We start from the raw sequence: 22,946 nt of genomic DNA on the forward strand, positions 1-22,946 counted from the left end.
AAACACGCAATTGATACTCAAACTTGAAGTTTGTTTTGCTTTGTTTTTGTTGTGCTCTTTTCAAAAAGAAATCCTCTTTGTATCTATAAACAAATCTCTCTTAAAAAGCATGAAAACAAATAATAAACAAGTAAAACCCGCTTTAGTGGAACACATAGTGTTTTACTACAATGATTGATAACAAACGTGTAGTGCACATGTATGCATAGTATTGAATATAGATCGTTAGGTAGATAATTATCTCAAATTATTAAAAAAAAACATGTAAATAATTCTGGATTTTGGTAAAGTATAAGCTTGGCATCTAAAATATAAACTTCATTTGCTCTACATATGTTAAATGGAGGAACACATATAAAAAATAGTTCGACATAACTCAATATTGATGGTGATTACTTAAGATAGTATACTCGTATATTGTATAGCGACGGAAATTTTTCCCTTTGCAGTTTTTGCAGTTTTCATAACAAATATACATTTTTTTGTGCCAATTTTGAATAAGCATAGAGTATATAAACAGCACTTTAAATACAGTACATAAAATATATTAAAGTCTTCTAATAAGCCTCTTTGTTGAATAAATGATAATCAATTCCGTAGCCAGCAAACCACTAACATATTATGGAAATAAATAAAAGTGTTGGACTACTTTAGGCCACAATAATTCGTTAAACAATACAATTGAAATGATGAAGCAAATATCTCTTTATAATACCAATTAATTTTAATAAAACTGTTAACATTTTTCTTAGTTTTTATCCCAATTACATTTTATATTTATTATGTTTAACAATGTCGTATACACTTCTTATTTAAACACGCTCCACACGCAAATTGATGCCATAAACGGTGCCCAAGACAAAAGACCTTGGATCATATGTGAGCGGGATTTCAGTCTTATCGCACACCGAGAACTTAAAGTTCTTGATCAACTGGGCCAGACCAATACGTGTCTGCATTTGGCCAAAACGCATTCCCACACAGTTCCTAGGACCATCACCAAAGGGCAACCACTCCACAGAATCTCGGTTGGCAACTTGTTCGGCTGAGAAGCGTTCAGGATCGAACTTCTCAGGGTCAGGATAGAGATCTTCATCGCGGTGATAGGCTGTGGCAGGTATAATCACTTGGGTGCCCTTCTCTATGACTAGCTTTGGATGACCAGGCACAACATAATCATTGAGTGCTTTGCGCTCAAGATGCGGCACAATCGTGTAGAGCCGAAGGGTTTCTAAGAACAGAAAACTCACAATAAGAATCCAAGAAATTCGTAAGTTTTTCAATTGTCTTACCAGATATGATCTGATCCAAGTAACGCATCTCTTTGATGCACTCATAGCTGAGTTTATCATTGTGTTTCTCCAGCACACTATTAATGTTATCTCTGAGTTTATCCTGGATATCCTGATGCTGAGCTAGTTCATAGAGAGCGTAACTCATAGTAGATGAGGAAGTCTCAAAGCCAGCCAGATAAAAGACAAAGACTTGAGCTGCGAGTTCTCCAATATCCAATCCCTTGACCACTTCTCCGTTCTCTAGAGTGTAACTTCCCTTTTGTTTCATTTCGATCAGCATTTCCATGAAATCGTTGCGCTTGATCTTCTCCTTCTCTCTGTAGGTAATAGTTTCGTTCACCAATCGCATAAAGAACTCATGGATGTCATTGGGTACCTTACGAATTCTCAGCTTGCGAGCCAAATTCGGGAAACTGAAGATCAGGAACGTTAGCAATTTGCCATTACGCATTTCAGTGAGAGATCTTTGCGCCATGGTGCGGAAATCGGTTACTGGAGTGCGCAGAGTGTTGCACTCAATTCCAAAGGCACAGCAACCAATGACATCCGTGGTGAATCGTGCCATCAGTTCTTTGATCTCAATGATTGAACCTCCAGTTTTGGCGGGAACTTGTTCACTTATGACATTGACAAATTCCTCAGAGACTTTGATGACAGTGGGGAACATGAACTTCATTTTACCGGAAGTAAACGTGGGCGAAAGTCTTTGACGCATTTCCTTCCAGCGTTTGCCATCCAAGTTGAAGAGATGCGCAGACAGAGGATCATCCCGTTCATTATGGAAGAGACCGCGATCGGTAAAGTTGCTGAAATCCTTGATCAGTACATTCTTGGCCAACTTTGTGTCGATGATGTAGGCACTGCGTTTGTGCAAGAAGTGGAAGCCGACAAAGGGGAAGCCAGATTTACGGAACTTGTTGTAGTATTCCTGGTGAATGTGGTGCAAGACACGATCCTTTTTGAAGCCCTTGATGTTGCCATAGAATGGATGTGGAGTTTCCTGAGGAATGCCACGATTCTTCCAGTAGTTGAGGTTACGATGCAAGATGTATGCGATCAGTGCGGGAATCGCGAACAGTAAATAAATTAATGCCCACATTTAACAGCTTCGTTTGAACTTTGAGAAGATACTGAGTAGATTGAGTGCGTGTTGAGGGCGTTTTATATAGATTTGTTTGAGACTCAGCGTGATTTGACAAAAACTTCTTTATTGTTCAAGTCAGCACGAAACATTTACTCTGCTGAGAATATAAACATTGAGTTGGGAAAAAAACAATGTTGATAAGAAATAACTAATACCGGTCGAATGCAGTAGTCATGCTTAACACACATCGACTCAGCATAAACTTTTGTTGCAATCTCTCTCTCTGACGTTAGTTCAAGTGATTCACATCCCAGTCGAGCCTCTTTATCTCGCGCTAAAGTCAATGTACAATATGTTTTCGTAGTCTGCTTGTGACGAGATTTTGCAGACAAATAAAGAAGAATGCCCCGACTCAGGAATCCGCTCAATTTTGTTGTTAGTAGACACAACACATTGATTAACAGGTGGGAGACTCATCTTAATAAATAATACATTTTTAATTCACGTCAATAAGACAATCAGCGATCATTGCGCTCATATTAAATAATCGATGATAATGTTTACAAAACGATTGCTCAATAATAACTATCGCTGCCCTATTTAATTCCTATAATCGTGGTAAATCAAACATATTTTTATTATTTTTTTATATTTTTCAAATGTATTATTAAATAAAAATATATACATATTACTGGCCTACAAATTTTCAAATTCAATTTTAATATTTAATTATATTTGTTTGCAATTGTGTTGATCATAATCATAATAACTTTATGTTCAGATAGATATCGGATAAGAAATCCCATTTAATTCTTGGCACTTTCGTGGCTCCTCGGTTACACTCTAAGCTCGCTCGGCTTTTACATATATACCCCCAATTGTGCCCAACACAATTGACATGGGATTGTATTTAAGCGGAATGTCAGTCTTATCGCACACCGAGAACTTAAAGTTCTTTATCAACTGGGCCAGGCCAATACGTGTCTGCATTTGGCCAAAACGCATTCCCACACAGTTTCTAGGACCATCACCAAAGGGCAACCACTCCACAGAGTCGCGGTTGGCAACTTGTTCGGCTGAGAAGCGTTCAGGATCGAATTTCATGGGGTCGGGATAGAGATCTTCGTCCCTGTGATAGGCAGCTGCAGGTATGTAAACGGTTATTCCCTTTGGTATAATATGTTTGGGATGACCGGGAACAACATAATCTTTTAGAGCTTTGCGCTCCAAGAAAGGCACGATTGTATAGAGACGCAGGGTTTCTGTAGATATTAAAGCAAGTTAAGAATCCACCAATTTACAAAAATGCGATTTTTCTTACCCGATATGACCTGATCCAAGTAATCCATTGCTTTGATACTTTCATAAGTTAGTTTTCCTTCGTGTTGCTGTAAGACACTATTAATGTGTTCTCTGAGCTTATCCTGGATATCCTGATGCTGACTTAGCTCATAGAGAGCATAGCTCATGGTAGAAGACGATGTTTCAAAGCCAGCTAAGAAGAACACGAAGACTTGAGCAGCGAGTTCTCCAATATCTAGTCCCTTGACCACTTCGCCATTCTCTAGTGTGTAACTTCCCTTCTTTTTGAGTTCAATCAGCATCTCCATAAAATCGTTGCGCTTGATATTTTCCTTTTCCCTATAGGCGATTGTTTCGTTTACCAATCCCATGAAGAACTCATGGACATCATCGGGTATCAAACGCATGTGCAGCTTATTCGCCAGTTCTGGAAAACTGAATGCGAAAGCTGTGAGTAAAGCACCATGACGGAGATCGGTGAACACCTTGCTTCCCATTTTACGGAAATCGGTGTCTGGAGTGCGAAGAGTGTTGCACTCAATGCCAAAGGCACAGGTGCCAATGACGTCAGTGGTGAAGCGAGCCATCAGCTCTTTGATCTCGATAATAGCACCTCCAGATTTGGCTGGGACTTCTTCAAACATCACCTTAACGAACTCTTCGGATACTTTTATAACAGTAGGAAACATGAACTTCATTTTGCCAGAGGTAAACGTGGGTGAGAGTCTTTGTCGCATTTCTTTCCAGCGCTTGCCATCCAAGTTGAAGAGGTGACCAGTCAAAGGGTCATCGTGCGTATTGTGGAACTGTCCGCGATCGGCAAAGTTGCTGAAATCCTTGATTAACACATTCTTGGCTAACTCAGTGTCTATGATGAGGACACTTCTCTTAAAGAGAAAACTGAAACCCACAAAGGGATGACCCGCTTTTCGGAATTTGTTATAATATTCCTCGAAAATATCGTGAACGACGCGATTCTTGCGGAAGCCAACCATGTTGCCGTAAAATGGATGTGGCGGATCCTGGGGAATTCCTTGATTTAGCCAAAACGTTGTGTTGCTATATATGAGATATGCAACTAGCGCGGATATTGCGATCACCAAATATATTAAAAAGATCATTTTGAAATTTCAAACAGCTTCGTCTGAGGTTGCGTGTAGCACTGAGAGTTTTCGTGTACAGTGCGCATTCAGCAAAGCTTTCGTTGCCATTCATCATGATGCAGCAACTTTTTTCATACGACGAGAGACTTGATTGTGAATATACCCGGCTGAGTAACTTACACTCGTAATTTAGCAATTACTGGTGAATAAATAACAGGCGATTACTTCTATAGTGTAGAGCTCTCGCACAAAACTTGTCACACTCTCTGTAGCCGGTTGTTTTCAAATACCTTTTATATACATATGTACATTAAATGCAATTTGTTCAATTGAATGAAATGTTCTCAAATTAATAACATGAAATATTAGATGTGCACTGTTGAAATTAAATTGATATTGGATTCTTCTCTGAATTCTATATTATATATAGATCAGTAAATATTTTTTATTAAATATGGTTTGAATTGTAATTAAGAAACCAAAGTTAAATCATGTATTATCAGGTTTCAAGTTTAAAGAAATTGCATGTTTATATTAAACATTCACTTTCAAAATTTTATTCCGTCTCCATCTCACTCCGTTAATCGAAATGCTTGATAATTTCATAGAGTATATTAACAGTTACTCCCACTAAGAGAAAAAATGTAAGCGATATGAATACATCAGTTCTGTTATTTAACAGCCGACGTTAACGTTAAGTTTTTTTTATACTCAACAGTCAACCGTTTAGTAAAGTAGTCAAGTAATGCTAATGTTAATATCATGGCTTACTATCTTGATAGTGCAAGATAACTACTTTGAACGACACAAATAAAAAATTTGTATGAGTATTCTATAAAATGGGAGCGGTAATTTCGCAGTCGGGCATTTCAACATTTATGATTACTAGCTTTGCACATATTGAAAAATTAATATTTTTTTGCTTTTGCTGTTTCCACTATGTACTTAAGTACAATTTATTTTATGATGTTAGGTCATATTTCATTCTCTCGTAATACGTAATCAATGTATAACTTAAAATCATACATCATTATTCCAACACATTTATTTTTCTATTTAGCAATTGCAGTTCAAATTCGCTCGACCCGCACAAATATGCCACCCACTGTGCCCAATGCAACCGATCTGGTATTATAGATAAGTGGAATGTCAGTCTTATCGCACACCGAGAACTTAAAGTTCTTTATCAGCTGGGCCAGGCCAATACGTGTCTGCATTTGGCCAAAACGCATTCCCACACAGTTCCTTGGACCATCGCCAAAAGGCAACCACTCGACAGAGTTGCGGTTGGCAACTTGTTCGGCTGAGAAGCGTTCGGGATCGAATTTCATGGGGTCGGGATATAGATCTTCGTCCCGGTGATAGGCAGCTGCAGGTATGTAAACGGTTATTCCCTTTGGTATAACATGTTTGGGATGACCGGGAACAACATAATCTTTTAGAGCTTTCCGCTCCAAGAAAGGCACGATTGTATAGAGACGCAGAGTTTCTGTAGATATAAAAGCAAGTTAAGAGCTTGGTGGATAGCTCCAAAAATGCGATTTTTCTTACCCGATATGACCTGATCCAAGTAATCCATTGCTTTGATACTTTCATAAGTTAGTTTTCCTTCGTGTTGCTGTAAGACACTATTAATGTGTTCTCTAAGCTTATCCTGTATATCCTGATGCTGACTTAGCTCATAGAGAGCATAGCTCATGGTAGAAGAGGATGTTTCAAAGCCACCCACATAGAACACAAAGACTTGAGCTGCGAGCTCTCCAATATCCAGTCCCTTGACCACTTCGCCATTCTCTAGTGTGTAACTTCCCTTCTTTTTGAGTTCAATCAGCATCTCCATAAAATCGTTGCGCTTGATATTCTCTTTTTCTCTATATGCGATTTTTTCGTTTACCAATCCCATGAAGAACCCATGGACATCATCTGGTATCATACGCATATGCAGCTTGTTCGCCAGTTCCGGAAAACTGAATATGAAAGCTGTGAGTAAAGCACCATGACGAAAATCGGTTAGAGCCTTACTTCCCATCTTACGAAAATCGGTGTCTGGAGTGCGAAGAGTGTTGCACTCAATGCCAAAGGCACAGGAGCCAATGACGTCAGTGGTGAAGCAAGCCATCAGTTCTTTGATCTCGAGAATAGCACCTCCAGATTTGGCTGGGACTTCTTCAAACATAACCTTAACAAACTCCTCGGACACCTTGATGACTGTGGGGAACATGAACTTCATTTTACCGGAAGTAAAAGTGGGCGAAAGTTTCTGTCTCATTTGTCTCCATCTCTTGCCGTCTAAGTTGAAAAGATGTCCAGACAAAGGATCATCTTCCACATTGTGAAACTGCCCGCGATCGGCAAAGTTGCTGAAATCCTTGATTAACACATTCTTGGCTAACTCAATGTCTATGATGAGGGCACCTTTCTTAAACAGAAAACTGAAACCCACAAACGGATGACCTGCCTTTCGGAATTTGTTATAATATTCCTCGAAAATATCGTGTATAACACGATTCTTGCGGAAGCCAATCATGTTGCCGTAGAATGGATGTGGAGGATCCTGTGGAATTCCTCGATTCAGCCAAAACGTTGTGTTGCTATATATAAGATATGCAACTAGCGCGGATATTGCGATCACCAAATATATTAAAAAGATCATTTTGAATTTGTGAACTGCTTTGTCTGAGGTTGCGGGTAGCACTGAGAGTTGTCGTGTACATTGCGCATTCAGCAAAGCTTTTGTTGTCTTTCATCATGATGAAGCAACTGTTTTGAGTAGTTTTCATGCGGCGAGTGACTTGATTATGAAGTGAAGTATGTTGATATCCTGTTAAATTGGGTAAGCATCATTTGAGTACAGCTCTTTTGAGCATTTCACCTGGTGTTGTTCAGCTGATTAGCGTGATGCAGAAGCATTATGAAATAGTTGAGCTGAATGTTGAAATAATTGTGCTGAATGACAAAATAGATAATGAGAGCGACGGCTTGCGACCAGTCAGATTCTGAAGTCACAACAGTGAACATCATGAAATAGTTGTGCTGAATGTTGAAATAGATGTGCTGAATGACGAAGTAGAGAATGAGAGCGACGGCTTGCGGTCAGTCAGTTTCTGAAGACACAACAGTGAACATCATGTGTTCTGACATATATATGAAATGCAATTTGTTCAATTGGATGAAATATTCTCAAATTAATAAAACGCAATATTAGATGCGAACTGTTGAAATCAATATCAATTATATATAGAAAATAAAGTATTTCAGATTAAATATATAATAGTTTGATTTGTAATACGGAATTCAGAGTTAAATCATGTGTTATCAGACCTTAAACTTAAAGAAATTTCGTCTTTATATTGAACTTTTATATTCGTAATTTTATTCCGTTTTCTTCACTTCATTAATCGAAAAGCTTGCTAATTTGAAAGAGTATATTAACAGTTATTCTCATTAAGTTAAATAATTTAAGTGATGTAGGTATAAATAACATTCTAACTTGACGTTGAGGTTTTTTTTTCGACAATTTAGTCGGCTATTCAAATAATATTAATGTCAATGTCATAAGTATACTACTTTGTTAACAAGATAGCAACTTTGAACGACACAAACAATAATTTTGTATGAGTATTCTATAAAATGGGGACGGGAATTTCGCAGTCGGGTATTTCAACTTTTATGATTACTAGTTTTGCACATATTGAAAAATTTATATTTTTTTGCTTTTGTTGCAAAAGTCTTTCCACTATGTACTTCAGTACAATTTATTTTATGATGTTAGGTCATATTTCATTCTCTCGTAATACCTAATCAATGTATAACTTAAAATCACACATAATTTTTCCAACACATTTATTTTTCTATTTAGCAATTGCAGTTCAAATTCGCTCGATCCTCACAAAGATGCCACCCACTGTGCCCAATACTACCGATTTGGTATTATAGATAAGAGGAATGTCAGTCTTATCGCACACCGAGAACTTAAAGTTCTTTATCAGCTGGGCCAGGCCAATACGTGTCTGCATTTGACCAAAACGCATTCCCACACAGTTCCTAGGACCATCACCAAAGGGCAACCACTCCACAGAGTCTCGGTTGGCAACTTGTTCGGCTGAGAAACGTTCAGGATCGAATTTCATTGGATCGGGATAGAGATCTTCATCCCGGTGATAGGCAGCTGCAGGTATAAATACTGTCGTTCCCTTTGGTATAACGTAGCTGGGATGACCCGGAACAACATATTCGTTCTGAGCTTTCCGTTGCAAGAAAGGCACGATAGTATAAAGACGAAGAGTTTCTAAAGAGACAAATTAGTTTTGAAAATCTATTGACCCTGAGAATATGACTGATTGTTTTACCTGATATGACTTGATTCAAGTAACGCATGGCTTTGATACTTTCATAAGTAAGTTTTCCCTCGAATTGCTGCAATACACTATTAATGTGTTCCCTCAGCTTATCCTGTATATCTGTGTGCTGAGACAGTTCGTATAAAGCATAACTCATAGTGGAAGAAGATGTCTCAAAACCAGCCACATAAAACACAAAGACTTGGGCAGCGAGCTCTCCAATGTCTAGTCCCTTGACTACTTCGCCATCTTCTAGTGTGTAACTTCCCTTATTCTTGAGTTCAATCAACATCTCCATGAAATCGTTGCGCTTGATATTCTCCTTTTCCCTGTAGGCGATTGTTTCGTTTACCAAGCCCATAAAGAACTCATGGACATCATCGGGTACTATTCTCATTCTCAGCTTCTCAGCCAGTTCGGGGAAACTGAATTCGAAAGCTGTGAGTAAAGCACCATGACGGACATCGGTGAACACCTTGCTTCCCATTTTACGGAAATCTGTGTCTGGAGTGCGAAGAGTGTTGCACTCTATGCCAAAGGCACAGGTGCCAATGACGTCAGTGGTGAAGCGAGCCATCAGTTCTTTGATCTCGATAATAGCACCTCCAGATTTGGCTGGGACTTCTTCAAACATCACCTTAACAAATTCCTCAGACACTTTGATGACTGTAGGGAACATGAACTTCATTTTACCGGAAGTAAAAGTGGGTGAGAGTCTCTGTCTCATTTGTCTCCAACGCTTGCCGTCTAAGTTAAAAAGATGACCAGACAAGGGATCGTCTCTCACATTGTGGAACTGTCCGCGATCGGAAAAGTTGCTGAAATCCTTGATTAGCACATTCTTGGCTAGTTTAATGTCCATGATGAGGGCACCTTTCTTAAACAGAAAGCCGAATCCCACAAAGGGATGACCCGCCTTTCGGTATTTGGTATAATATTCCTCGAGCATATCGTGCACAATGCGATTCTTGCGGAAGCCAACCATGTTGCCATAGAATGGATGTGGCAGATCCTGAGGAATTCCTCGATTACGCCAATAATACGTATTATTGTATATGTAATACGCGATAAGCGCGGATATTGCAATCACCAAGTATATAAAAACCATGTTGATATTGCGAACTGCATCGACTGAACTTAATGCAATGACTGAGAGTTTCTGTACCCACAGTGCATTCAATAAAGCTTTCCATGCTATTCAGCATTATACATCAAGTAGTTTTCATTCGACGAGAGGCATTTGTTTGTTTATTTACCCGGCTGTGTAACTTATAGTGGTAAAACCGATAGCAGTTACGAGTGAGTAAATTTAGCAGTAGGCGTTTAGGTAGGTGTAGAGCTATCGTAATCCCCTGACTTATTCTATCTGGGAAATACAAGTTTTATACCTGTATTCTCTCAAATGAGTAGCGAGTATTTCACAGTCTGGTCTTAACTTTTATGCTTATTTTTCAATGCCAATAAATTGAATTTACAACACTTTCGCACTCAGTCGCTTTTGCTCTCTCACCGGTAGTGCACTATGGGACTAAAAAACGGTTTTTTGTGACATAAATTTCATTTCAATTAGTTTAACATAACATAGAACTGAAGTGTCTCATACCATTAATCTAAACAGAGCACACTACTCTTAAAAACTTAACCGATTAACAAAGATGTTAATACTAGCGAAAATACGGGCTGTAATCATAAGATGTTACAAAATATTTAATGTTTAATTAGTTAAAAGCCGCAATTACTATCAAAACTCCTAACTAAACTAAGATCACTTATAGAGAACAATTTAAAAGATAAAGACACAACTTATGAAACAATTTAATTAGTAAAAGTGTTATTTCATACAGAATAACTTCTTCACATACCAAACTTTTGTACAATATCACAAAAAAAAAATAGTCGTTGGCCCCATTGTGCAACGCACACAATGTTGTTTATACACAATCAGCGAGCGCTTGATTTAGCAATCTATACTCTCACTCTCTCTCTCTCTCTCTCTCTCTCTCTCTATCTTGGCTCTTTCAAAGTTCAATGTCAACAATTAAATACATGTGTTTCGTTTTGGTTTGATGTTGTCAGTTATTGGTTTGACACTATTCATAATATAATTAGATAGCTAAAAGATAATCCGGCAAGTATTTTATAAAATAGCCTAAGTTCTATTTTTATTTTTCAGCACTTATTAAAATAATTTTTCATGTTTCCATATAAAATAAGTAAAGTCATACACAACATCTCTCTCATACATTTACAGCATTCAAAATCGCACCCATTATTTTTAGCACACTTTTATTTATCCATGTGGCGATCACAGTTTAAACTCGCTCAGCTCGCACAAAGATTCCTCCAATGGTGCCCAAGACAAATGACATTGGATTATAGACAAGCGGAAGGTCAGTCTTATCGCACACCGAGACTTTGAAGTTCTTTATCAACTGGGCCAGGCCAATACGTGTCTGCATTTGACCAAAACGCATTCCCACACAGTTCCTTGGACCATCGCCAAAAGGCAACCACTCGACAGAGTCGCGGTTGGCAACTTGTTCGGTTGAGAAGCGTTCAGGATCGAATGTGTTAGGGTCAGGATAGAAATCTTCATCGCGGTGATAAGCAGCCGCAGGTATGATCACCTGAGTGCCCTTTGGTATAACATATTTGGGATGTCCGGGAACAACATAATCTTTCAGAGCTCTGCGCTCCAAGAATGGCACGATTGTATAAAGACGCAAAGTTTCTGTAGATATAAATGTGAATTGAGATTCCATCACGATCCGAAAGTGCGAAATGTCTTACCTGATATGACCTGATCCAAGTAACGCATTGCTTTAATACTTTCATAAGTTAATTTTCCATCGTATTGCTGCAGAACATTATTAATGTCTTCTCTTAGTTTGTCTTGAATATCTGTGTGCTGAGCCAACTCATAGAGACAATAGCTCATGGTAGAAGAAGAGGTCTCAAAGCCAGCCAAATAGAAAACAAACACTTGAGCAGCGAGTTCTCCAATTTCCAACCCTTTGACAACATCGCCATTCTCCAATGTATAGCTTCCCTTTTGCTTCATTTCGATCAACATCTCCATGAAGTCGTTGCGCTTAATCTTTTCTTTTTCGCGATATGCCATTGTTTCCTCAACAAGTCGCATAAAGAACTCGTGAACATCATCAGGAATCATTCGCATTCTTAACGCGCTGGCCAATTTAGGAAAACTGAACTCGAAAGCAGTCAGGAGAGTGCCATGACGCAGATCCGTAAATACTTTGCTTCCCATTTTACGGAAGTCAGTGTCAGGAGTGCGAAGAGTGTTGCACTCAATGCCAAAGGCACAGGTTCCAATGACATCGGTCGTGAAGCGAGCCATCAGCTCTTTGATCTCGATAATAGCACCTCCAGATTTGGCTGAGACTTCTTCAAACATCACCTTAACGAACTCTTCGGACACTTTTATAACAGTGGGAAACATGAACTTCATTTTTCCGGACGTAAAAGTGGGCGAGAGTCTCTGTCTCATTTCCCTCCAGCGTTTTCCATCCAAATTGAAAAGATGACCAGTCAAAGGATCGTCACGAATATTGTGAAACTGTCCGCGATCGGCAAAGTTTGTAAAATCCTTGATCAACACATTCTTGGCCAATTTAATGTCCATGATGAAGGCCGATCGCTTGTGCAGGAAGTTAAACCCGACAAACGGATGACCGGCCTTTCGGAATTTATTATAATATTCCTCGAGAATATCGTGAACGACACGATTCTTGCGGAATCCTATCATGTTGCCATAGAATGGATGTGGCGGATCCTGAGGAATTCCTCGATTCCGCCAGAACGTTGTGTTGCTATATATGAAATATGCAACTAGCGCGGATATCGCGATCACCAAATATATTAGGAAGATCATTTTGAATTTGCGAACAGCTTCGTCTGAGGTTGCGGCTAAGACTGAAAGTTGCCGTGACTAACTTGTATTAACGAAAGCATTCGTTGCCACTCAGCATGATAAAGCAACTTTTTTAGTTAAGGAGAGGCAGTTGTTGTTATGCTTTGCTATGTAACTTGCAAAGTTTAGATTGATAACAATTACGAGTGGCTAAATAGCAGTTGACTATTATTCAGATAACGTAAGACTCTCACAAAAACCTGTCTCCCTCTCTGGATAACCGGTTAAAGTCAGGGAGCTTTGATACTGGATACATATTAAATGCTCTCAATTCAAGAAATATTCTCTAATTAAGAAGAGAACACATCCAAGGTGAACAAACTATATACGATATTTAAATTCTTAATAATCGGTGAAACAAGTTTCGTTATAATTTAAGAATAATTACCTACTTAGGAATCATTAAATAATTTTATTTATATATTTTGTTATTGTTATAAGTCAACATAAAATTTTTGTGTTTGGTAAACAAATAAAATGAATCAGTGTATTTATGGATTGAGCAATTATGCAAATTAACTTTATAATTTCATATTTTTGAAACTGTTGTATTCATTCTTTATTAAAGTTAGAAGTTTTTTCCTCAAGAATTTTAGTTTCGATCGGTTTGGTTCTTGATAGATAATATAGATTGCTTTCCCATTACTTCTTTATCTAAGCTAAAAGTTCTTCTCTCTTTCGTTTGTCATAGTTTATATATTTAGAATGCATTTGTTTTTTAATGTGCATAACACGATACCGCATAATTTGCCAAATCACGTCGCTTTCTCAGTGATTGATGTTCTACGAGTATTCAATAATCCAGCTGTAGGAGACAGACGGAAGGTAGCGAAAGAGAGAGAGAGAAAGGTAGTTCGCTGTGTCAGTTGAAGAGCTTAAAATGCATGCTATGAATCGACTTCATACTCGAAAGTTGGCGTAATTATTGTATCTATCGCTGCAAACGTGCCTGTGACAGTTTTACATTGTGTCGTCTGCTCATCCCCTTATCTTTTGTCCTGTCTGTGCATTTGTTATGCCGGTGTCCTTGTGCCCACAGCTGATTGTGAATGAAGCAACAGGACTCAAATATATACATTCGCATTGCCCGTTGACGTTTATTTAATTGTCTGCGAGATTTCTTATTAGGATACAAGTGTGCGAGAAGCACTCTCAATTATAAATGACATTTAAGGGCACAATTCAGTTTACTCACTCACTTGCCCATTTAAGGCGACTGCAGCTCAAAACCTGTCTTTAATCTGACCTTGAGCTCGCCCCACTTCTTAAACCAAATACGTGTTGGTCGTGTGAACTTCTAGCTGTGGCTAACAAAGACTATAACAACAACAAAAGTATATATTTTTATTATGAAAGAAAAAAAAACCCAGCCAAGCAGAAGAAGGTGACATTCTTATCCACAATGAATGCATGAGTACTTAAAACAAAGAGAACGCATTCATTCACTCATCTCCTCAAGATAAAAAACAAAAACAAGAAAAAAGTGCTGGAAAAATAGCTTAAGTAGACGCTGCAGCGACCTCACTTATGCGCAAAATAAAAATGCAAATCTAAATGCGACAGAAGAGCGACTGTGAATAACTATATGCTGCGAGTCTAAATGCGGGCTAAAACCAAGTGGGAACAAAGGAAAAACCTCGAGAATGCCTTCAGAAAGCACAAAGTATAGGACACTGGCTAAAAGATATTCTGTAATGCAATAGTAACTTATAATATAAGTCTTATATGCTTGTGAAATATCAGCCAAATAATTTTAAGTAAAAATCAATGTTAAAATTCATCAGCACAAACTTTCCTACATAAAATTTCCAAATTAAGGAATATTTTCAATATATATACATATATACATATGTATATTTAAAAAAATGAAGTAACTAAATTTTACTAAATACGTATCAGAGTTAAGATAAAGACACTTCTTTAGAATTATTTAACGACTCAACGTAAATATAATTTAAAGATGATCAAATTTAACTGTACGCTGAACTTTGCTCAGACTTAAGAAGCAGCTATCCTCAAAACGATGTTCATATAATTTTATTAGTTAGCTTTTTATAAAGCCAACATTAAATATGATGCGCTTATCTTATCAATGCACTTAAGTCATAAAGCAGCTACAATAGATTTTATAAAAATACGAAATAAATTAAATAAAAAATACAACATTTCTTCAAAGATACCTCTTGTAGACAACAATTATTATAGAAAGATAAAAATGAAAAGTTTCCACATTTTTATTATCACAAATTTTATTAATAAAAGGATAAAGTATAAAATTTGTGTCTATAAAAAAACAATTATTCTATAAATGTAAAATAAATGTGGATTCACTTTATTTGTGAAATAATTAACTTTTTTAGTAATCCACTATGAATAAGCAGCCTATGCTTTCATTACTACCCGACTCGTCACTTTAAAGGGTATTTGACACAAGGTTCTACAATTGCAACTACAACTGCTGCATTCAGCAAGACATTCAGCTGATTTGATGTTGTGGTGTTTTGTTGTTGACTTATCAAGCTGCCTGCCAAGGTGCTAGCGAAACACACACACACACATACATAGAATTGCATTTCCTTTCCCCTCAGCGTTTGCTAATTACGCAAGCGCAGGCTCCAGCATCTCTTTTTGGATTCATGTAAACAGTCAGCTAATTGTTTGGACTGCAGAAGAGTGACAGGAGGGGGAGGGGAGAACAAGAGACAAGCAGAGACCGTAGGAGGTGTTAAGCCCGCTGCGAAGACAGCTCTTTTAAATGCAAATGCCAGAAAAAGGGTCCCAACAATATCTTCTTAGCTACAGCTTCAGCTTTAGCTCAAGGTGTGTGTTGTCTGTCTTTCTAGCTGTCTGACTGTCTGGCTGTCTCTATATCTGTCTGTTTGTCTGTTTGTGCCTTGCATAAATTAGTTTTGTTTGCGTCTGGCTGCTACCCCCGAGCAACGACAACAGCAACAGCAGTCACTTTAAACAAATTGTGAACTGTGAGCTGTGAATGGGGAGTTGTGCGCATTTCCTGTACTCTCATCTGGCACAATGCGATGCGCTGCTCTGTTGACAAAACGCTGTTGTGGCAGTCAGCATCAAGACTCTGCCTGCTGCCACACATTATGTAAATTTCAAAGGCAAAATCACAATAAGAAATCCGCATCATGTAAGAAGAAGTGATTACCCATTACGACTTCGAATACGTGTCCCAAAAGCAAAAGGCTCAAGGGCAGGCCATACCTTTTATGAGTATATAAATACGGCACACACATAACACACACACACACATACATGCACAGAACACACAACACAACACGGAGCAAACACACACAATCAAACATTGCAGCTGAGCATAGGAAGTAAGGAAATGGCAAAGGCGAAATCCAAAGCCAAGTCAAGCCAAGTCGAGCAATTGTTGTTCAAATTGGATGGCGTTGGCTTTGCCAATAATAATAATAAAAAAAAAAGAAAATCCAAATAAATATTGTACATGTATTTGTGCATGTTCTTGGCTCATGTTCTCATGTACATAACTTGTGCGTGTGCGTCATATATGTTTTTTTTCTTCTTGGGATTTTGTCAATTGCAGCCAACCAAATTGAAGTTGGCTTCCTTCCGCTGCTTCCGTTGCAGACAAGCCCAAGTTAAAAATACTCAAAACTTATAGTATGCGCATATATGATAAATGATAATAACGCAATCAGTACTTGACATGTAATTAAATATATATTTCGGGAGCACCTTAAAGCGTTAACACTTTAAGCAAAAAAAATTTCAAGCTAACGATGAGAAAATTTGTATGTGAAATGAATTTAAAATGACTCACATTAAACTTGCAAAGCTTTTGCAATTTATTAAGTAGCAAACTGATTGCGAGTCTTTCACTGAAAGCAGCTTTAATTCAATCTAAACAAATGCCGAATCTTTGTCAATCTCCGACTCTGCTTGGTGACACTTGACAATTGAATTTCGCATGCGAATAATTAACTGCCAAGGGGCTTGTGATTTAAAGTTGTCAAAGATATGAAATGAATGTGACATCAGCTTGCGCTGTGTATGTGTGTGACAAGTTCATCGCATAAAATGCTGATTGACTTGCCATCACGATGTGCGCTCTTCCTTCCGACTGTTTGACATGCGAGGAGAACCTCGATGGCGCGTGTCACACGATTTGAACTAAATTCACATCACATCACATCTACTTGGGGGTGGGTGAACTTCAATTGGCAAAGGCAATGCGTCGGCTACTTGATATTGATTTCGATGCTGTCATTTTTGCTACAATTTGCACAATTTGCGGCGAACAATAAAAATTGTTTGCATGCACATTCAAGTACGAGCGAGCGAATGTATAGACAAACATTATTATTATTTATGGAATTGCTTCCTCTATGCAATAAAAATCAAACTCATAGAGCAGTCAATGAATGAACGACCCACAGACTGACTGACTGAATGAATGATTGACTGTCTGTAACATTGACTGACTGCGCGTGTGTTTCAGGGTCTTCGAGGCAAATTGCCAAGTCGACCCAGTGGACTTGTTTAACAGAGATCGAGACCACAACATAGTGACAGCAACAGCAGCAGCGACAGCAAAAGCGACACCGACCGAACATTTGCTTGACAAATGATGATTTATGTTGTCGCTTCTCTCATGTCGCATCAACTCGCTGAACTCATCCGACTCTTCTGCTTGCAACAATAACGCAATCTGAACTTTTTACGATGCCACAAAAAAAAAAGAAGCAGAGCAAGAGCAAGAGTAAATTTCTGGGTTATTGGGTGATAAAATTTTCGATTTTAAATTTGTCGCTGAAGAAAAGTGAAAGCTGCCTGCTTGGCAGATAAAAACAACAACTGCGGGTTACTTTTTAGAACACACACACACTGGCCAAAAGGGAAATGCAGGGAAAGCTGAAACCGGAAAAATGCTTTGCGAGACACACAAAATGCTCAAATAAATTCTGACACAAAAAAAAAAGAGAGCTAACCCTTAAGACTTAAGCAAATAGTTACAAAAGCCATTTCAAATGAATTATTAGCTTGTGTGAGTGAAGCAACAATAAAAAGGTTAAATCTGTTGCTTAGATTATCGCTGGCAGATGCTGTAGATACTCTTTAAAAATGAGAATTTAAATAAAGAGAAGAATTTTATTTTAGATGTAATAGCAGGTTACCAAAATTAAAGAAATACATTTCACAAACTCTTTTTTATTAATTTCGCAATTCACAATTTAAATGAAGCTTATAAATAATATAGTAGGCAATGATTTTTCATTTGATTTATACATCAAATATTTAATAAAGCTTAATTAAATTTACAAACATATAAGTTTTTTCTTTACTATTTTGTTTTAATAATACAGAATTGAAATGACACTAACAAAAATGTCAATACTTCATCATTTGATTTACACATCAAATATTGATGCTGTGATAGTCAACATATCCATTGTCAGTGTATTAAAAAGGATAACAGTCAAAATGGCGGCAAAATCAACATAATATTTATTATTTGGGCTACTGCAGCATTGTGTGTGTAATATTATTACTCCGTCCGTAATTCTCACTAGGCACATCCATTCCATCCCCCGCAATCTCCCCGAAATCCCCCTCGCAATCTCACTTAATGCCTCACAGTTAGCCGTCTGCATAACTCAACGCGTTTATTTTCGTTAACTGAAATTTTATTAGGCCACGTTTGTGCCGCATCGCAGGCAAGCATAAACATGTGCGCCGCATAGGCGCATAAAAACCCAAACATATTTCAGCAGGCCAAACCCACACATACCTACATATATTCACATATGTGTGTGTGTGCCTGGAGGGTGAGCATCCTTGGACCTGTTGAAAATCGATATGTTTTGACTGTGTCCAACACACATCAGAGCAGTGCAAAGGGCGCATGGGAAATGCAAATTCAAATTACTTTAAATTATTGGGACTCTGACAAAAGTGCAAATATCGTTTGCAGCACTTTAAGCCACAATTAAAAGAAGTGATTTTCAATTGTTGAGCTTTGATTTGCGAAATTAAATTTAAGACAGTAAATTGATTGCATTGAACACAAACTAAGAAATTCAACAAAAATACTTTTTAAAATATAATATGTTGACCTAAAATTGGCGACATTTAAACTAGAACTTAAAAGAAATATTTTGTAGAATTTTCCAAAGCTACAAAAACACTGTTAAAAACAGAATGTGAATTTCTTTTGAATGATAAGTGAAACCAACAATTGCGACATTTAAAATATAGTTTTAAAAAATTGTTCTTTAATTATTAGAAAAATTGATTTCATGGAGCTATTAAAATAGCATGACAAAATGCCGGAAAAACAAAAGTGAATAAAAACAGAATGTAAATTTCTTTTGAATGATTAACAAAAACAAAATTTAAACTCTTGCTAAAAAAGTTTTTGAATCGTTATATTATTTGAATGCCAATTGGAATTTCAATAAAAAGCACTTTAATTAAGCTTTTAAAAGAGTATCATAAAGATATGGCTAAAACACTTTTATAAATATTAAGTGAACTTCTTCTCTAGAATGAAAAGAGAATGACATTTAAACTGTCGTTTAAAGTAAGTTTTTTATTTGTTAGACATTGATTATCAAAATGATATTTGAGCCAAAAATTAAGCGATTGAAATAACCGGAGAAATGCCAGAAAGATGCTGTTACAAAAGCAATTTGCAGTTGGCCAAATATTGTTGGCGACATTTAAACTATATATAATTAAAATAAGTGCATTGCTTTTCGACCTTGAATAAGCCAAATTGAATTTACACAAAAACTTGCAGCTACTCATGTGTGATGCACTAGCAATATATCCTGTAAGGCGAGTAATGAAAATTACACAACAATAATTGGTAAATAAAACTTTCATCACCGCTCGTTTGACTCGCTGCAGGGTATTTAAAATCTATATTTATATCGAATTGCTGCTGTTTGATTTATTGTCTCGTCTGCTACTTTTTTTCCAGAAACAATTGTACAATTGGTTTTGCGTTTGTCTTTTATGTTTTATTTCGGGTGGGGACAAAACCTTTTGAAGTTGTCGCTACCAAAGTGGCTCTCCTCCGACTCCAACAGCACTCGAGTTCTGCAGCTCTTCTGCTCTTCAGTTGCCTGCTTTTTAGCCAATCTCTTTCGCTGTCTTTTTTTTGTGCTTTTCTGGCTTGGCCCCAAATGCAAATGGGGCTCCCAGACGCTGGGGAAAACAAACTTTTGCCTGGCAAATAACAAATATTGTTTAAATCAATTCAGCACATGCAACGCAACTCAATTTTATTTCAACCATTTCTTTTTTTTTTGCTACCCAGATACAAATATTGATTTTTTCTTCAACAAAACTTTTTTCGAAAAATTTGCTTTTCTAATTTATAGTCGGAAGCAAAAAGTTAGATCTCTTTGCGGATTTTCTTAAATTTTTCCGCAACTCGAACGGAAAAAAAATAACAGAATACAACAAACATGGCGATTAACTGGCACTGAACTTGACAAATGTTTGGGGGCAAGGTTACTGCCGAAAACCGGCCTCAAATATTTCCTTATATGAGTTTCGACATTCAACGCCTCCGTTTCTCGTGTCATGTTGCATATTAATACTCAATTGTTAACTGAAGCAGCGGGTCGTTTGGTTCTTACAACGAATATGAGCAGAATACAGTTTTAGGAGTGAAAATAATAAAGCCTCTATCTTTCTTATAGGTTCTTATAGACAAATTGTTATTTAATAATTATTTTGATTTATTCTCTAGTATTTAATTGTAAGCCTTATTTACAATTTTTTCTTAGAATTAATTGGTAAGAACATATTGTTTTTTTTTTTAATTAAATCTTGGCAACAATTTTAAAGCCCTTCTCAATTGTTATTTGGAAGTCTTAAGTATGCGAAACAATTTTCTCATTATAAGTTTTTATTTCTTATTGTGAATTAATTCTTGCATTGCTTTCAATCATTTTGGTTGTTTGTTTCATACTCATAGAAAATTTAAATGATATTCAATAAGTTTGAATAGAGTTGATGAATTCTAAATTTAATTTGTTGTAAATGAAGAAAGTAGCTTTATAGGGTATTCAGTGCTTCGTCCACGCTTAAATAGATTATCCTGGTGTGTGTTATTTTATTTTTATGATTTTTGTTCGTATTTATGGTAATCGACATCAAATGCTGGCATTAAGCTTATTGGCATGGAAAGCAGCCACAGTCGCATTTATAAATGTTTTCATACGCTGATTGTTGTTGTTGTGTTGTTGTTGCTGTTTGTAGGCCTGAATACACACACAAACACACACAGACACACACAGAATTACACCCACAGGCACACGCATTAGCAGAATTATTGTAGATATATCAAAAATTTGCATGTGTTGGGGCGGCTTTTCATATTTGGCTACATTTATTTATTTTTTTTTGTGGGCACGTTTTGAATTTGAACGTGCTCAAATTTATGAGCAGCACGTTTTCTCGCTCTCTCTCTTTTATTAATATATATATTCTGTTTTTTTGGTCTAATTTGTTTGTTAACAGCACAAAATATGACAAAATATAAGATTTAGTTTGCGCGTATTTTTAGCACCTTATCAGACACATAATTTGAGAGTGATTTTTTCGCCTCTCATCTAGTCTTGATGTTTTGCATTAATTTGAAGGTTTTGTGGCACATGTGACGGGCTTATCTAATGAATGATATATTTTGAAGGTTTCGATAAATCAAACAAACTAAGCTTTTAGCACATTCAATTTGCGGCTTATCGCATCAAATATTGTAAATACGTTCACGTTCGATTTTCGGTAGCAGAAGGGAACTGATAAGCTACCTGTTGATAGTGTTTGATGCGCCTCCAATTCAATATGTAATCAATATCAATGGAATAACTGAGTGTACTTCAACTAAGTTTGCTTTTCAGGTTCACTAAGTGGATTGCAAGTGGAGTGTAGTCCAAGTGCAAAATGATTGATTGATAGAAACATTTCATAGTCAGAGTCTTGTAAGCACGTAAATTGATTGCAATTCAATCTGAAAAATTGTTCACTCTTGTACTTGTATAAAAAATAGTTGAGGTGTCAATGATGGCAGCTCTTCATAGCATTAATTTCGAAATAATATTTTAGTTGAGGTGGTACAACATGGTCTACTTAAATTAAATGAAAACGAAAATCGAATTAAATATGCAATTTTCATAACTACAGAAAAAATACAAAACAAGAAATCTACAGTCGAGTGTGCTCGACTGTGAAATACCACCTACTCATTTATATACTAAATTAATATTCCACAAAAATACAAAAAATACTTTCCGATATATTTAGTATATAGATATGTAAAAAATATACCAGATTGCTGGGAAATGTATTAAATATTCCACTTACCGGTGATAAAAATATTAAAATTTATTATCTTTAACAATTTTGTGCTTTCTATTTAATATTTCTCTGAATGCAGTTTATAAATTCCAGTAGTAAATACGAATTTCATAATTTTGTGCTTTCCATTTAATAATCTTTTGAATGCAGTTGTTAATAAATAACAATTTGACAACTTTGTGCTTTCTATTTAATAATCTTTTGAATGCAGTTCGTATTTGTTAATTAATAAATAAGTCCCCGAAAAGAACCCATTAAATTAATCAGCAGCAGGTTTTCATAATGTATCGCCTTTAACTATTATTTTCATAATTGACTAATTCAAAACTCGAAAAATTTGTGCTATGAGCAAAGTCATTTTGTTGAGCAGAAAAATGCGTTAATTATTTCATTTTAACAAATTGCAAAATTGCCTCACTCGCTGGCAATTAGACAACGTCAAAGTTGCATGCAACATTTGCAAAAGTGAAACTCTTTTATTTGATTGAGAGTTTCTCATTGTGGACACAGGTGTTCGCTGTCAGTTTCAGT

At 36.7% G+C, this 22,946-nt stretch overlaps 6 protein-coding genes across 9 annotated transcripts in view; all 6 read right to left on the bottom strand.

Annotated features, from left to right (window-relative positions):
• The window catches only part of LOC132791777 (rap guanine nucleotide exchange factor 4), a 76,160-nt gene that overhangs the window by 33,498 nt on the left and 19,716 nt on the right, over window positions 1-22,946 (bottom strand). The gene's annotated exons all lie outside the window — the stretch shown is intronic.
• On the bottom strand, window positions 706-2,437 carry LOC132788942 (cytochrome P450 6a2-like). The gene is made up of 2 exons (XM_060796634.1): window positions 1,293-2,437; window positions 706-1,231 (listed from the first exon to the last, which is right to left on the bottom strand). The coding sequence occupies exons 1-2, from the start codon at window positions 2,392-2,394 to the stop codon at window positions 813-815; spliced, it is 1,521 nt and encodes a 506-aa protein (XP_060652617.1). The 5' UTR covers window positions 2,395-2,437; the 3' UTR covers window positions 706-812.
• On the bottom strand, window positions 3,063-4,885 carry LOC132788943 (cytochrome P450 6a2-like). The gene is made up of 2 exons (XM_060796635.1): window positions 3,701-4,885; window positions 3,063-3,641 (listed from the first exon to the last, which is right to left on the bottom strand). The coding sequence occupies exons 1-2, from the start codon at window positions 4,800-4,802 to the stop codon at window positions 3,223-3,225; spliced, it is 1,521 nt and encodes a 506-aa protein (XP_060652618.1). The 5' UTR covers window positions 4,803-4,885; the 3' UTR covers window positions 3,063-3,222.
• On the bottom strand, window positions 5,237-7,775 carry LOC132788944 (cytochrome P450 6a2-like). 2 transcript variants are annotated; one of them, XM_060796637.1, is made up of 3 exons: window positions 6,807-6,823; window positions 6,336-6,751; window positions 5,250-6,273 (listed from the first exon to the last, which is right to left on the bottom strand). In XM_060796637.1, exons 2-3 carry the CDS (start codon window positions 6,721-6,723, stop codon window positions 5,855-5,857), a joined length of 807 nt encoding a protein of 268 aa, XP_060652620.1. In that variant the 5' UTR covers window positions 6,724-6,751; window positions 6,807-6,823; the 3' UTR covers window positions 5,250-5,854. The 2 variants fall into 2 exon arrangements, with proteins under 2 accessions (XP_060652619.1, XP_060652620.1); XM_060796636.1 differs by having other exon boundaries at window positions 5,237-6,273; window positions 6,336-7,775.
• On the bottom strand, window positions 8,088-10,279 carry LOC132788945 (cytochrome P450 6a2-like). The gene is made up of 2 exons (XM_060796638.1): window positions 9,134-10,279; window positions 8,088-9,072 (listed from the first exon to the last, which is right to left on the bottom strand). Exons 1-2 carry the CDS (start codon window positions 10,230-10,232, stop codon window positions 8,654-8,656), a joined length of 1,518 nt encoding a protein of 505 aa, XP_060652621.1. The 5' UTR covers window positions 10,233-10,279; the 3' UTR covers window positions 8,088-8,653.
• On the bottom strand, window positions 11,258-13,064 carry LOC132788941 (cytochrome P450 6a2-like). Its single transcript, XM_060796632.1, has 2 exons — window positions 11,915-13,064; window positions 11,258-11,855 (listed from the first exon to the last, which is right to left on the bottom strand). Exons 1-2 carry the CDS (start codon window positions 13,014-13,016, stop codon window positions 11,437-11,439), a joined length of 1,521 nt encoding a protein of 506 aa, XP_060652615.1. The 5' UTR covers window positions 13,017-13,064; the 3' UTR covers window positions 11,258-11,436.

The sequence above is a fragment of the Drosophila nasuta genome, chromosome 3, assembly GCF_023558535.2.
Source record: "Drosophila nasuta strain 15112-1781.00 chromosome 3, ASM2355853v1, whole genome shotgun sequence".
Lineage (NCBI taxonomy): Eukaryota > Metazoa > Arthropoda > Insecta > Diptera > Drosophilidae > Drosophila > Drosophila nasuta.

Excerpts from the sequence above, each read along its gene's own strand:
- LOC132788944 (XM_060796636.1), bottom strand. The coding sequence starts at position 7,437 with ATGATCTTTTTAATATATTTGGTGATCGCAATATCCGCGCTAGTTGCA. Across the intron at positions 6,274-6,335 it reads CTTGGATCAGGTCATATCGG|AAACTCTGCGTCTCTATACA; the intron begins GTAAGAAAAATC and ends TTATATCTACAG.
- LOC132788941 (XM_060796632.1), bottom strand. The coding sequence starts at position 13,016 with ATGATCTTCCTAATATATTTGGTGATCGCGATATCCGCGCTAGTTGCA. Across the intron at positions 11,856-11,914 it reads CTTGGATCAGGTCATATCAG|AAACTTTGCGTCTTTATACA; the intron begins GTAAGACATTTC and ends TTATATCTACAG.
- LOC132788942 (XM_060796634.1), bottom strand. The coding sequence starts at position 2,394 with ATGTGGGCATTAATTTATTTACTGTTCGCGATTCCCGCACTGATCGCA. Across the intron at positions 1,232-1,292 it reads CTTGGATCAGATCATATCTG|AAACCCTTCGGCTCTACACG; the intron begins GTAAGACAATTG and ends TTCTGTTCTTAG.
- LOC132788943 (XM_060796635.1), bottom strand. The coding sequence starts at position 4,802 with ATGATCTTTTTAATATATTTGGTGATCGCAATATCCGCGCTAGTTGCA. Across the intron at positions 3,642-3,700 it reads CTTGGATCAGGTCATATCGG|AAACCCTGCGTCTCTATACA; the intron begins GTAAGAAAAATC and ends TAATATCTACAG.
- LOC132788945 (XM_060796638.1), bottom strand. The coding sequence starts at position 10,232 with ATGGTTTTTATATACTTGGTGATTGCAATATCCGCGCTTATCGCGTAT. Across the intron at positions 9,073-9,133 it reads CTTGAATCAAGTCATATCAG|AAACTCTTCGTCTTTATACT; the intron begins GTAAAACAATCA and ends TTGTCTCTTTAG.